At 42.9% G+C, this 16,022-nt stretch overlaps 1 protein-coding gene across 9 annotated transcripts in view; it reads left to right on the top strand.

The window, feature by feature from the left end:
• rbl1 (retinoblastoma-like 1 (p107)) overlaps positions 1 to 16,022 on the top strand; it is a 119,697-nt gene that overhangs the window by 31,176 nt on the left and 72,499 nt on the right. For all 9 annotated transcript variants that reach the window (XM_041204572.1, XM_041204577.1, XM_041204574.1 and 6 more), the window contains exons 4-5: positions 899 to 963; positions 11,675 to 11,803. In XM_041204572.1, coding sequence (XP_041060506.1) covers positions 899 to 963; positions 11,675 to 11,803 — 194 coding nt within the window. The remainder of the gene's footprint in view (positions 1 to 898; positions 964 to 11,674; positions 11,804 to 16,022) is intronic.

Here is a 16,022-nt window from a genome sequence, read left to right on the forward strand (position 1 = left end):
CGCTGTGGATCTGGAGTCACATGTGGGCTAGACTAGGTGAGGATGGCAGATTTCCTTCCCTAAAGGGCATTAGCGAACCAGATGGGTTTTTATGACAATTGATGATAGTTTCATGGTCACCATGACTGAGATTTGCTTTACATTCCAGATTTTGTGAATTGAATTCAAATTCCACCAGCTGCAGCAGTGGGATTTGAACCCACATCCCCAGAGCGTTAGCCTGGGTCTCTGGATTACTAGCTCAGTGACATTACAACTATACCACTGTCTCCCTGTGTAGAAACCTGTGAAATTTTCCCAGCAAGAATCACTGCTTTCAGAAGAGAACTAAGAAAAAAAATTAGAGGAGTATAATTAAGGTTGGGGGTAAATGTCATGGTAATGACTTGTTTTCTTGATGTATCTTTTTTCACCTATTCTACCCAGTTCTGTCAGCAGTCTCTAACTGTTGTCCAATGTAACAATGCTGAGTCCAAAAGTGGGGTTAAAAATTGCTTTCCTGATGACTTTGTGGCTTCACATATGAATAATTAAGTCATATAGATCAGCTATTCCCAGCTTTGATAATCTGATCTGTGCAGTATTAACCTACATGAGTCATGTAAGAGCACAGTACTATAGTTGGCCTGTGTATGCATGTGTAAGTTGGCTAAGAAGAGTACCAGATTTGTGTGTAATGCCCCTCCGGTTGAGCAGGCTGTTAGCAGTCACTGTCAAGTCTAACACATGAATAACCTGCTACTGGGATGAGGTATTGAAGCCTGAAAGGTGTCAGTGAAACCATACCCTGGCAAGAAATCAACACCTTCAAGGGAGAACTGAGAAAAATTGCTAAGGCAAAATTCAAAGAAATAAAAGATATTCAGTTTGCAATACAGATTTGTTCCTTGTCTTACAGGCGCCTTCCATGCAGTGCAACTGATGCTTTTAGTTTTTGCTGGACCTTATTTGTATATACTAAAGGTAAGGGACATTGCTCTCCTGTTATCCATTCTATCAGTTCCAAAGGTTGATGGCAATAAACAAGTTTATACTATATGGAACAGTCTTGCATCCCTGAGTATCATTTCTTCCTATCACTTCACCTCATTTCACTCTGCTTTGCTTCAGATGTTAGCCTTGGCTCAAGTGTTTCTAAATCAGGAGGTTGTAGGATTAAATCTCATTCCAAAGATTGAGCACATGGAGATTGCTGCATTGTCAGAGAGATGTTAAACCATGGCCCTCTGCCAAAACTCTGCTTTCCTGCTGCATGAACCATAAACGTCTATAGTACAGAAGGAGACCATTTGACCCATTGTGTCTTTGCTGGCTGTTCACTAAAACAGTGTGATATAATTTCACTGCCCTCATGTTTCTGTCCATAGCCCTGTATCTTCCTTTAATCAATTTTCTATTAACACTCAGCCCTTGTTTCAACTATTCCCTGTGTAAAGAGAATTTTCCTAACCTTTCTCTTCGGTGTATGCTCATCACTGAACAGAAAATAGTTGTTCTCTATTACTTATTAAAAATTCTCTATCAAATCTCTCTGTTCCATACCAACACCACTGTCTCCAAGAGAAAAGAGAATCAACCAACCACAAATGCAGTGACTGCTCACGTGAGAAACCTGTTCCATTGGAAATAATCCCAGTACCTCAAGCCTCCCCTCATAACTATAGTCTCATATCATCTAGGTGAAGCTATATGGTACAATGTATTGCTTTAATGTCTTTTCTATAATGACTATACAAAATATTCTAACTGTGACCTAATTAATGCTCTTTATAAATCTATCATTATTTCTTTACTCTTCTACTCCATGCCCTATTCCTAAAACAGAATTTCTTTGCCCTTTTTTGTAGCTTTATCTGCTTGTGCTTGCACATTCTGGGAATTATGTACCTAACTCCAAATCACACTCTTCCATGCATTTTCAGCAACTGTGTCCTCCCATTTCATTTTGTGTTCCTTATACCAATTCTAACTTATCTACACAGGAGATGATTGGAAACGGTTAAAGGTGTTATAAAGATGTGTTATATAGAATGTTAATTTATAATGTCATTGGCTGAACTTTTTGAAAAGACCGCTTTTGCTATTCAAAGGACACTGGCCTACAGCAACTTCTATATTGCATTTGCGGAGGACACAAGCTACTTTATGGAGACAGATTCTACGGAGCTCTCAGAGACAGTGGCTAAGATAAGCCCAGATTGAAACCAGAGAGAGATTGTGTGACCCAGCTCTTGGGTGTAAAATATACTGGATTTGAACTAACAGTCAGAGATAGTCTGCCAGAGGGATAGAGGGGACAAGGGCCTTACCCCACCTCTCTCTTATGAAATTTATCTCATCAAGGCTGAGCTGTTTGTGGTTTGGAAACCCACCAGAAGATCTTATTGCTGCAAACCAAGAGCTCTTAAAGGAGGATTCCATACCAACACCACTGTTTCCAAGAGAAAAGAGAATCAACCAACTACAAATGCAGTGACTGTTCACGTGAGAAACCCCAGAAGCAGCAGCTACTGTGGAAAGTGACCCTTCAGCTATAAGCAAGCATCCGGACAATCAGTGAATGATTTTTTCCTGACTTCACATTTTACTTGGCCAAGTTTTAACATCTGATACTCTGCAGGGTTTTTTTTGCATGCTTGAGTGGGACGTGCGTGTACATTGTTTTTGCTTTAGTGGGTAGTTGGACATATTACTACATTTTAAAACTTTTTGTTAGTAATTTCTGCATCTTTACCTGAGTAAGTTTTAGCAATAAAACTAACTTTTTACTTGTTAACTTAAGGAACCTGGCTGGGTTATTTCTTGCACCGAGCTTTACACAGTTAGAAATTGGCAATATCACCCCCCTTTTAAATTCAAACGCTTGTTACAGACAGACAGGGGATTAATTTAAATAGCCCTGATTTCTCCACTCACTACCCCTCCGTAAACAGAAAGGTGATTTTGTTTTCTGATTTCCCCCATTATAAGTGGTGGCGTATTTTCCCCAACCCTTCAGTTTTGGAGTTATCCAATCCTCTATCCAACCCCACAGCAAACTCGATGAGGTAAAATAAGAGGAGTAGTTTATTTTACACACACACACAAAACGTGGGAAGAGGTTTTTCAACACCCGTGCCTTTTTGCAATCATACAATAAAAGAGGGATAAGAGAAAGTAAGGGGTTCAGGGCAAAGACTACAATAAAAATAAGAATTATGGTTTCACGTGAGTCCAGAATCAATGTCCAAGGAAGGTTCTTTTCGGTGGCTTTGTCTGGCAGAATTCCTGGTCTTGGTCCTAGGAACTCGTTTGCAGGTGGAGTCCATTGAAGATGCAGCAAAGTATTCTTGATCCTGCTTGTTAGTTCACTCTGTAGATGAAATGCAGGGTTTTTCTGGATATCAGACTTGAAGAGAGATGGAGGTCAAAGGCAGGCTGCTATCCTGGAGTCAGGTTCTCTTCGGAGGCTAAAACACAACTGAAGATAAAATTGAAAAGCTGCCTAATTTAAAGGAATTTAGACAGCTCAAGTCTCAATCATGTGACAGGGTGATTTTGGGTTGAGCCATTCAGCTAACGAGGCGCCCTTGTTAAAACCCATTGTGCTTTGAGCAAGTAACTGAAGAACCATTAGTACAACGTTGGAGGTGACGAGTCCCAAACAGCGCTGCCTTTGTCCAAAGCTGGCTGATGCAGACCTATCATCTACAAATCCTTTGTGGCTTGTCTGGAATGTTTATACCAAGTCACATTCCAGGAGGATGATGAGGTAGCCTTTGACCATTGGAACAGCTTAAGATCTTCCAGAACTACAAGCATGTGATCAGCTGCAGCCATTTTATCAGCCCAGCAATTGTCCATTTTGAAGCACATAACAAATAATGTTATAAAGTAGCCAGGCTGATGTAGATGTGTACATATATAATATATTTCTTCCTGTGTCCTGACAGGACATTCTGTTTTAACCAGCTCAGGAGTGGGACAAAGAGTTCACCCCTCCTAACTTGGTCGTAACAAAGGATAGGAATTTAAAGAGGAGCTAGAAGCAAGAGAGCTTAGGAGTTAAAGGAAGTATCTCTAAGTAGTTGAAAGTGGGTAACAATCTCCTAGAAGTTCCTTTCTGGGCCTCCTTCATTAAATAGGCCTAGAGAGAATTGTGTCCAATTTGTTCACGGGATGTGGATGTCGCTGGCTAGACCAGCATTTATTGCCCATCCCTAATTGGCCTTGAGAAGGTGGTGGTGAACCGCTGCAGTCCAATAAATGTGGATACACCCACAGTGCTGATAGGAAGGGAGTCCCAGGATTTGAACCCAGTAAGTGAAGAAATAAGTGTGTGGCTTGGAGGGGAACTTGCAGGTGGTGTTGTTCCCATGCATCTGCTGCCCTTGTCATTCTAAGTGCTAGAGGTAGTGTGTTTGGGAAGTGCTGTTGAAGGAGCATTGGTGAGTGCATCTTGTGGATGGTACACACTGCTGCCACTGTATGCCAGTGGTTGGGGGGGGGAGGAAGGTGGTTTGGGATGTTTAAGGTGGAGGATAGGGTGCCAATCACAGCGAGCTGCTTTTTAATGGATGATGTCGAGCTTCTTGAGTGTTGTGGGAGCTGCACTCGTCTGGGTGAGTGGGGAGTATCCCATCACACCCCGGACCTCTGCTTTGTAGATGGTGGATAGACTTTGGGGAGTTAGGAGGTGAGTTACTGTCCGCAGAGTTCCCACCTCTGACCTACTCTTGTAATCACAATATTTGAACGGCTGGTCCAATTCAGTTCCTGGTTGATGGTAGCCCCCAGGATGTTGATAAATTTGCAGACAATGCTAAAATAGGAAGCATATTAATTAATTCTGAGGGTTAAAAGGGGCTGCAAGGGGATATTGATCAGATTATAGAATTGGCCCAAATAAAAACTGGGAGATGAAATTCAGTGTCACTGAACATTTGTTGGTTTAAAATAATTATAATTTGAATGGGTAAAGATGAGTGATATGGAAGAATAGATTGATTTCCATGTATAGTTTGACCGACAACAACACAAGTGGAAAAGGTCATTAAAAAGCTAATGCTATACTGGGATTTATGGCAAGAAATAGAAAATTTGAGATGTAAGAATGAATTTATATAAAAAACTTGTGATACCACAGTTGGAGAACTGTGTCATTTTGGACTCCACACTATAGGAAGGATGTTAAGACAGAGGGTGAAGTGCAGGTTTATTAAGATGGTATAAGGAAAGACTTGAAAAATTGGGGTAGATTTTGCTCACAACAAAGGAGATGATGGGAAAATCTTATAGAAGCATTTAAGAAAAGAACAAATGCTTTTATATATATATATATGAAGATATGAACAAGGAGCAGGAGTAGGCCATTCGGCCCTTTGAGCCTGCTCCGCCATTTAATAAGATCATGACTGATCTGATAGTAACTTCAAATCTGTATCCAGCCTGCCCCCGATGACCTATCACCCTCTTGCTTACCAAGAATCTATCCACCTCTGCCTTAAAAATATTCAAAGACTCTGCGTCCACCACCTTTTCAGGAAGAGTTCCGAAGACAATCAACCCTCTGAGAGCAAAACTTTCGCCTCATCTCTGTTTTAAATGGGTAACCCCCTATTTTTAAACAGAGACCCCTGGTTCTAGACTGTCCTGCAAGAGGAAACATCCCCTCCACATCCAACCTCTCAAGACCCATCAGGATCTTGTATGTTTCAATCAAGTCGTATCTTATTCTTCTAAACTCCAGCAGATACAAGCCTAGCCTGTTCAACCTTTTCTCATAAGACAACTAGCCCATTCCAGGTATTGGTCTGGTAAACCTTCTCTGGACTACTTCTAATGCATTTACATCCTTCCTTAAATAAGGTGACCAATACTGCACATAATACACCAGATGTGATCTCACTAATGTTCTCTATAACTGAAACACAGCCTCCCTACTGCTGTATTCAATTCCCCTCGCAATGAATGATAACATTCTAAATTACTTGCTGTACCTGTACACCAGCCTTTTGTGATTCATGCAGTAAGGCACCCAAATCCCTCTGTATTTCAGAGCTCTGCAATCTCTCACCATTTAGATAATCTGCTTCTCTTCTTCCTGCCAACATGGACAATTTAACTTTTTCCCACATTATACTCCATTTGCCAAATCTTTGCCCACTCGCTTAACTTATATCTTTTTATAGCCTCCTTTTGTCCTCTTCACAACTTACTTGCCTACATGTCTTTGTGTCATCTGCAAATTTGGCAACCATCCCATCCATCCCTTCATCCAAGTCATTTATATAAATTGCACTGATCCCTGTGGCACATCACTCATTACAAAGAACAAAGAAAAGTACAGCACAGGAACAGACCCTTCGGCCTTCCAAGCCGACGCCAATCATATTCCCTGTCAAGCTAAAACATTTTGCACTTCCGGGGTCCGTATCCCTCTATTCCCATCCTATTCATGAATTTGTCAAGCTGCCTCTTAAACAGCACTATCATACCTGCTTCCACCACCTCCTGCCAACCTGAAGAAGATCCATTTATTCCTACTCTCTGCTTCCTTTTAGCCAGCCAATCTTCTATCCATGCCAATATGTTACCCCATATACCACGAGCTTTTATTTTCTGCAATAACCTTTGATGTGACACTTTATCAAATGCCTTCTGGAAACCTAAGTACCGTACATTCACCGGTTCCCCTTTATCCACGGTATGTTACTCCCTCAAAGAACTCCAATAAGTTGGTTAAACATGATTTCTCTTTCATAAAACCATGTTGATTCTGCCTGATTACCTAGAACTTATCCAAGTGCCCTGCTATAGCTTCTTTAATAATAGCTTCTAACATTTTCCCTATGACAGATGTTAAGTGGCCTGTAGTTTCATGCTTTCTGTCCCCTCCCTCCTTTTTGAATAATGGAGTTACATTTGCTGTCCTCCAACCTAATGCGAAATTAAAACCAATGCCCATTCTTTTAAGACCCTAGAATGAAGTCCATCAGGAGCCCGTAGCTCCAACAATTTACTCAGTACCACTTCTCTGATGAATGTAATTTTCCTGAGTTCCTTTCTCCCTTCCATTTCATTTCCTGATTTCTGGGATGTTACTTATATCCTTTTTTTTTATTTGCTTATGGGATGTGGGCATCACTGGCTAGCATTTATTGTCCATCCCTAATTGCCCTTGTTTGGAGGTCATTTTTTTTAAGAGTCAACCACATTGCTGTGGGCCTGGAAGTCACATGTGGGCCAGACCAGATGAGGATGGCAGATTTCCTTCCCTAAAGGGCATTAGTAAACCAGATGGGTTTTTACAACAATCAGCAATGGTTTCATGGTTATCATTAAACTTTTAATTCCAGATATTTATTGAATTCACATTCCGCCATCTGCCAGGGCAGGATTTGAACCCAGAGCATTAACCTGGGTTTGTGGAATACCAGTCTAGTGGGAATACTACTACACCACCGCCTCCCCCTATCCGCTATAGTGAAGACTAATGCAAAATACCTGTTAAATTCATCTGCCTTTTCCTTGTTTTCCATTATCAGTTCTCCAGACTCACTTTCTATAGGACCAATACTTACTTGGTTAACTCATTTCATTTTAAAATACTCTTACTATCTGTTTTTATATTTCTGCCTAACTTTCTCTCGTACTCTAATTTTTCCCTCCTTATTAAACTTTTAGCCATCCTTTGCTGTTCCTTGCATTCTATACAATCTTCTGACCTTCCACCTATCTTTGCATAATTATATGTTTTTTCTTTAAGTTTGATACTATCTTTACCCTTTCTAGTTAACCACAAATGGTGTGTCTGTCCCTTGAACTTTTTCTCACTCATTGAAATGTATCTATTCTGTGTATTCTGCATTACCCCTTAAATGTTTGCCATGGCATCTCTATAGACCTATCTCTTAACTTAATTTGCCAATTCACTTTAGCGAGCTCTGCTTTCATGCCCTCATAATTGCCCTTATTTAAGTTTAAAAACAGCCTTGGACTCACTCCTCTCTCCCTCAAACTGAGTGTAAAATTCAGTGATATTATGGTCGCTGCTACCTAGGGGCGCCTTCATTATGAGATCATTAATTAATCCCATCTCGTTGCACATATGAAAAAGGGAATTAGTTATATACATGAAAAGGATTAGGTACATTTTTTAAAGACCTGGGAGAGACTTAAGTGAGCCCAATTGCCTCCTGTGCTTTATGATTCTATGATATAGTACCTCATGACAGCCAATTAAGCACTTTTGAAGTGCAGTCTCTGTTGAAATATAAGAAACATTGAAGCCAATCTGTGCAAAGCAAGATCCTGCAAATAGTGATGACTTAAATACCAGATCAATTTTTAGTAGTGATGCTTGAGGGATGGATCTTGGCCACGACATTAAGGAGAACTCCTTGGCTCTTTTTCCAGTATTGGAATCTTATTCGTGCGCCTAAGAGCTCAGACGAGGCCTCAATTTAATATCTCATGTGGAAGCTTCCCCCTCCCCCGTTACGGCAGTGTAGTGCTTATTGAGTGCTGTCCTTCTGATAGTGCAGCACTCCCTTAGTACTATGCTGAAGGGCCAGCCTATATTGTGTGTTCAAGTCTATGGAGTGGGACTTAAACCCACAACCTTTTGATTCAGGCAAGGCTACTTCCACTGAGCCAGTGCTGAAAGCAAGAAAGTTATAAGAGATGGAACAACATAGATCAAAAATAAACTTGCCAATGATTGAAGGGTCTAGAACAAGAGGGCATTAGATTACATATATGAGATTTAGGACAGGGAGCAGAAGAAATAAGTCTGCAGAGGCTGTTGAAGCAGAGATGGTATTAGTACTTACGGCTGGTTAGATAGTTGGTTGAAAGGAAGGGAAATAGAGGATTATGGGACATGGAATTAGGACTATTGTGTGACGTCTTGGGCTGAACAGAATTTGTACTGTGATTCTAAATAGACAAGGACTAAAGCTGGCCCAGTGCTGAGCTCTGGGGTACAACACTTCACTCTCTTCCAGTCCAAGCAGCATCCAATTAAACTAATACAAATGCAAAATACTTTTTTTTATATATATATATATATATATATTATATATATTTGTTCATGGAATGTGGGCATCACTGTCTAGGCCAGCTTTTATTGCCTATCTGTAATTATCCTTGAGGAGGCGGCGGTGAGCTGCCGTCCATGTGTTGTAGGAATACCCACAGCCTTGGTGAGTTGCTGCAGTGCATTTTGTAGATGATACACATTGCTGTCATTGTGTGTAGGTGGTGGAGGGAGTGAATGTTTAATGTCACCAGTGCTGCACCAGTCGAGCAGGCTGGTGTTGAGCTTCTTAAGTGTTGTTGGAGCTGCACTCATCCCGGCAAATGGAGAGTATTCCAACACACTCCTGACTTGTGCTTTGCAGATGGTGGACAGGCTTTGGGGTGTCAAGAAACGAGTTACTCGCCACAGAATTCCCAACTTCTGACCTGTTCTTGTAGACACATTGGCCAGAATATTACCGTCAGCATGCGGGGGTGGGCCCGACACACAAAATGGCACCATGTGACGTGTGCCCCGACATCATCACGTGTCATTTCGATCTTGTGTTCGGCGGGCATGTGCCGTAGGTGGCTGCACGCCCATCGAATTGTCAATGGCCTATTAAGGCCATTAAGAAAGTCATCAACATCATTAACACCGCTGCCCGTCCAACCTTAAGGTTGGCAGGCAGGCAAAGAGCCCAAGTGGCCTTCACGTTCTCCAGGAAACCTCATCCATGGGCGGGATGAGGTTTCCTGACGGTTTTATAAAGTTAATAAATAAATTTGGTGAACTTGACAAACATGTCCCAGCTCATGTGACACAGTCACGTGAGGGGGCATGTTTAAATAATTTTTTACTTGAATTTTTACAAACTTTTATTGCCCATTCAATCTCCCTGAGGCAGCTCCATGCCTCAGGGAGTTTGCTGCGCTCTTTTGTGCGCATGTGCGAAAGGGCACAGGCCCCAATTTTCCCTCCTACCCTCGTGCACACAGGCAGCGCTGAGCACTACAGAACACCTATTGTGCTGGATGGGCCTTAATTGGCCTGCCCACGTAAAATGGTGGTCTGCAGCCGATTGCGGGCAGCGATCATCTCTGCACCCTCCCACTCCCGCCCAACATAGGTAAGATTCAGCCTGTTATTTATAGAGCTGGTACAGTTCATTTTTAGGTCAATGGTGTAACCCCCATGATGATGTTAGGGGTGGTGGGGGGGGTGGAATTCAGCAATGGTAACGCGATTCAATGTCAGGGCAGATAGTCAGATTCGCTCTTGTTGGAGATGGTCAGTGCCTGTGTGGCATGAATGTTACTTGCCACTTAGCAGCCCAAGCCTGAATATTATCCAGGTCTTCCTGCATTTGGACATGGGCTGCTTCGGTATTTGAGGATTGTAAATGGTGCTGAACATTGTGTAATCATCTGTGAACGTTCCCACTTCTGACCTTATGATAGAGGGAAGGTCATGGATGAAACAGCTGAAGATGGATAGTCTAGGATACTACCTTGCGGAACTCGAGCTGTGATGTCCCGGACTGAGATGATTGACCTCCAACAACCACAACCATCTTTTTTTGCTAGGTATGACTCCAATCAGTGGAGGGATTTCACCCGATTCCCATTGACTCCAGTTTTGCTAGGGCTCCTTGATGCCACCCTCGGTCAATTGCTACTTGATGTCAAAGTCAGTCACTCTCGCCTCACCTCTGGAATTCAGCTCTTTTGTCCATGTTTGAACCAAGGCTGCAATGAGGTCAGAAGTTGAGTGACGCTGGTGGAACCCAAACTGAGCGTCAGTGAACAGGTTATTGCCAAGCAAGTGCCGCTTGATACCACCATTGACAACCCCTTCCATCACTTTGCTGATGATTGAGAGTAGACTGATGGGGCTGTAATTGGCCAGGTTGGATTTGTCGAACTTTTTGTGGACAAGAAATGCCACACTCCACATTGTTGGGTCAGATGCCAGTGTTGTTCTGGAGTAGCTTGGCTAGGGGTGCAGCAAGTTCTGGAACACAAGTTTCCAGTTCTAATGTTGATGCTGAAATAAAAACCAGGCAATCTGGTAACACTCAGCGGTTAGGCAGCATTTGTGGAGAGAGATATGGAGTTAATGGGACCAATTTTTAATCCTGTGTAAGTGAATGGGTTTTGAGTGTTAAATTCGGGCCCAGTGTTTCAGATGGATCTCTTATCTAAACAAAAGATGAGAGGTTATCGACCTGAAAAGTTAATTCTGTTTCTCTCTCCACAGATGCTCCCTGACCCATTTACCCTAGTACTTTGTCTTTTGTCTGCCAATTGAAGATTCTTTTAATTCTGCTGCATTTCCACTTAGACCGTATGTCTGAATTTGCCCTAATAAACCACACATCTTATCCATTGTCTTCTGAACGCCATATCTCATACATCTATTGAGTTCCCCTTACCTATCCAATCAGTCAAGCCTTTCAAATTTGCTCAACTCAGAAATCACTAGATGTTTTCATGTTGCAGGGAATACGACTTATGTAACTGTTTTTCTGCTGAAATAATGAATTCAGACATTTAAACTCTTCATAAAAATAGAAAATACTGGAAATATGCAGCAAGTCAGGCAACATCTGTAGAGAGAGAAACATCAAGCTATCATTTGAGGTCATTGACTTTTTATTGTTGTGTTTTGCAGGCAATTTCCGTATGATTGGAGATGACCTTGTAAATTCTTACCACCTCTTACTCTGTTGCTTGGACCTCGTGTTTGGAAATGCTTTACTGTGTCCCAATAGGAAAGACCTGCTTAATCCAGGCTTTGAAGGTAAGAGCTGATACTTTTGATCGAAGTATTATACAGAGCATGGTGCATACCTTCCGAGAAATTAATAACTCTAATCTGGAGCCTGCAATGCTGCAGTGTTGCTAGGGTTTGCAAGTCTCACGATTTCTGGAAACTTTTTCATATTTCCATTGCACTCCTTGTGGCAAGGTTTTCTGCTGCTAATTCAGTGTCAGAAAACTGCCTCTTAAATGGGACTTCCTACATACATTTCCCATTTGAATCACAGCATTCTAAAAACTTCCAAAAATCATCATCAAAATTACTGCTGTTGGCAATTCTGTGTCATAACTTGCAATAGCAGGGATAGAGTTTCACAGTGACCAGCATATTTCATATATTATAACTTATCAACGTTAGACTTTATTCCACTCAGGGAAGCTCTGTAATCTCTCCAGACTGCATGCCTCCACAAAGTCACAGAGGCAGTAATTAAGAGCTCCTGTCTGCAGGTGACTGTGCCCCAGCTGCCCACAACAAGGAAGCCATCCAGACGATGGTAAACAAATTCTTGAGTGGGGCCAAAACCTTTGGTCTCCAAATCATTGTCTCCAAGACTGAGGTTATGTTTCAACCAGCACCAGGCACAAACTATGAAATGCCAGACATAACCATTAATGGCACCAGTCTCAGGGTTGTGGAAAAATTCTCATATCTTGGTAGTGTGCTCTCTAGGGATGCCACAGATATCAGTGCACTCATCCAGAAGGAATTGCAAATGATGAGGTCCTTTATTGTGTTGGGATCAACAGCATGGAGACAGCGCTTTAGAAAATTCAACCTACATTGGCAGGCCACATCTCCTGCGTGGATGGCTACAGAATACCTTACAGACAATGTCCCTGACACCACTATCACCATTCTTGGGTATGTCCTATCCCACCTAGAGTACAGACCCAATAGAGGTGGCGGCACAGTGGTGTAGTCAGGAGGCATTGCCCTGGGAGTCCTCATTATCTACTCTGGACCCCATGAAGTCTCATGGCTTCAGGCCAAACATGGGCAGGAAACTCTGCTGATTACCACCTAGCCCCTCCCCTCCCCTCCCCTCAGCTGATGAATCAGTACTCCTCCATGTTGAATACCACTTGGAGGTAGCACTGGGGGTGGCAAGGGCACAAAATGTACCCTGGTTGGGAAACTTCAATGTCCATCGCTAAGACTGGCTGGGTAACAGCACTACAGACCGAGCTGGCTGAGTCCTAAAGGACATAGCTGGGTCTGCGGCTGATGGGGAGGGAACCAAAAAGAGGGTAAAACCTACTTGAGCTTGTGTTCGCCAACCTATCTTTCGCAGTTGTATCTGTCTATGATACTGTTGGTAGGAGTGACCACCGCACAGACTTTGTGGAGACAGTCTTCACATTGAGGATACCCTCCATAGTGTTGTGTGGCACTACCAATGTGTTAAATGGGATAGATTTGGAACAGATCTAGCAACTGGGCAACCATGAGGCGCTGTGGGCCATTGACAGTAGCAGAATTGTATACAACCACAATCTGTAACCTTAGGACCCAGCATATTCCCCACTCCACCATTACCAACAACTGGGGGATCAACTCTGGTTCAATGAAGAGTGCAGGAGGACCTGCCAGGAGCAGCGTCAGGCATACCTAAAAATGAGGTGTTAACCTGGTGAAGCTTCAACTCAGGACTATTTGCATGCCAAACAGGAAAAGCAGCATACATGATAGAGCTAAGCGATCCCACAACTAACAGTTCTGATCTCAGCTCTGCAATCCTGCCACATCCAGTCATGAATGATGGGGGACAATTAAACAACTAACAGAAAAGGGTCACAGACAGTGCCATCAAGTGGCACTTACTGAGAAATATCCTGCTCACTCACTGTCAGTTTGGGTTCTTCCAGGGCCACTTCGCTCCTGACCTCATTAGAGCCTTAGCCTAAACATGGACAAAAGAGCTGAACTCAAAACATGAGGTGAGAGTGACTGCCCTTGAAATCAAGACAACATTTGACCAAGTGTGACATCAAGGAGCCTTAGCAAAACTGAAGTCAGTGGGAATCAGGGGGAAAACTCTCTGCTGGTTGGAATCGTACTTAGCACAAAGGCAGATGATTGTAATTGTTGTGGGCCAATCATCTCAGCTCCAGGACATCCCTGCAGGAGTTCCTCAGGGTAGTGCCCTTAGCCCCTTAGCCCAACTATCTTCAGCTGCTTCATCAATGACCTTCCTTCCATCATAAGGTCAGAAGTGGGGATGTTCACTGACGATTTCACAATGTTCAGCACAATTTGCAACCCTTTAGATACTGAAGCAGTCCATGTCCATATGCAGCAGGACCTGGACAACATTCAGGCTTGGGCTGTAAAGTGGCAAATAACATTCATACCACACAAGTGCCAGAAGATGACTATCTCCAATGAGAGAGAATCCAACCATTTCCCTGTGACATTCAATGTCATTACCATCATTGAATCCCCCATATCTACGTGACCAGAAACTGAACTAGACCAGCCATATAAATACTGTGGCTGCAAGAGCAGATCAGAGGCTGGGAAGTCTGCAGAGAATAACTCGCCTCCTGACTCCCCAAAGCCTGTCCACCATCTACAAGGCACAAGTCAGGAGAATACTCTCCACTTGCCTAGATGGGTGCAGTCCAACAACACCCGAGTAGTTCAACACCTTCCAGGATTAATCAGCCCACGTGATTGACACCACATCCACCATCTTCAACATCCACTCTCTTCACCACCAGCGCACAGTGGCAGCAGTGTATACCATCTACAAGATGCATTGCAGCAATTCACATAGGCTCCTTTGACAGCACCTGCCAAACCCGTGACCTCTACAGCCTAGAAGGACAAGGGCAGCAGATTCATGGGAACACCACCACCTGCAAGTTCTCCTCCATCCTGACTTGGAGATATATTGCCATTCCTTCACTGTCGCTGAGTCAAAATCCTGGAACTCCCTCCCTAAAAGCACTGTGAATGTACCCACACAAGTTGGACTGCAGCAGTTCAAGAAGGCGGCTCACCACCACCTTCTCAAGGGCAACTAGTGATGAGCAATAAAAATTCTCACCTAGCCAGCAACACCCATGTCCCGCTAAAGAATAAAAAAAAATTCCCAAGCAGACCTCCTGTGGTGAACTGATCCAGGGCAAGCACCAACAATGACAACACGAATTGCCAGTTCTATGGACGCCCATGCCGCTCTTACATCGAACTCTTCAGTCATGAGAGGATCCTGCAAAAGATAAAGTCATCGATGAAGAATTCAAAAAGGCAACAACATGGATAATTGGCTGAGTGACAGGAAGTGGAGCATAGTGGTTAACCATTGTTTTTCAGACTGGAGGAGGGTTTATAGTTGAGTTCCCCAGTGTTGGGACCCTGTCCTGCCTGATATTTATACCTGCCAGCTCATGGGAGACCTTGGCTTGTGACCAACCAAAATTTTCTTTTTATTTTTATTCGTGGGATGTGGGCATCACTGGCTAGGCATTTATTACCCATCCCTAATAGCCCTTGTTCAGAGGGCAGTTGAGAGTCAACCACGTTGCTAGGGTCTGGAGTCACATGTAGGCCAGACCAGGTAAGGACAGCGGATTTCCTTCCCTAAAGGACAAAATGGAGAAGGCTAATTCAGGAAGGCACTAAGTACCTCAAGAGACTCCATCGAGAGCATGCAGATGTGAAGTCGAGGCATCGGAGAGAGCGTACAAACCTCCAATCAACCCATCTACCCTACCCTTCAAGCACCACGTGACCAGCATTTGGCAAAGTCTGCAGATTGTGCATTGGCCTTTTTGGTCATCTCAGAACCTATCTAACCAGAGTGGAAGCAAGTCATCCTCGACTCTGAGGGACTGCCTAAGAGGGAGAGAATAAGAGATTCCCTCACAACTTTCAATTTTTTATTGATGTTCCTGTTTGCCTTCCTAATTTTTTTTTGACTTCCCTCTTAATCTCTTCATATTATCCCTTTATCATGCTGCCTATGTATTAATGTATGCCTCTTTCCTAACCCCCTATTTGGTCCCTTATGTCTTTATTCATCCATGCGTTCTTACTAGCATTAAACTTGTTCTTTCCTTTAAGCAGAATATATTTTTCTTGCACTCTGTTGAACACCATTTTAAACGTTTCCCATTGTTGCTCTACATTGTGTTTGCCAATAGCGTTGCACATTTTATTTTTCCAAATTCATAGGCCCTTAAAATCAGCT

Source organism: Carcharodon carcharias, chromosome 14 (assembly GCF_017639515.1).
Source record: "Carcharodon carcharias isolate sCarCar2 chromosome 14, sCarCar2.pri, whole genome shotgun sequence".
NCBI classification, from domain to species: domain Eukaryota; kingdom Metazoa; phylum Chordata; class Chondrichthyes; order Lamniformes; family Lamnidae; genus Carcharodon; species Carcharodon carcharias.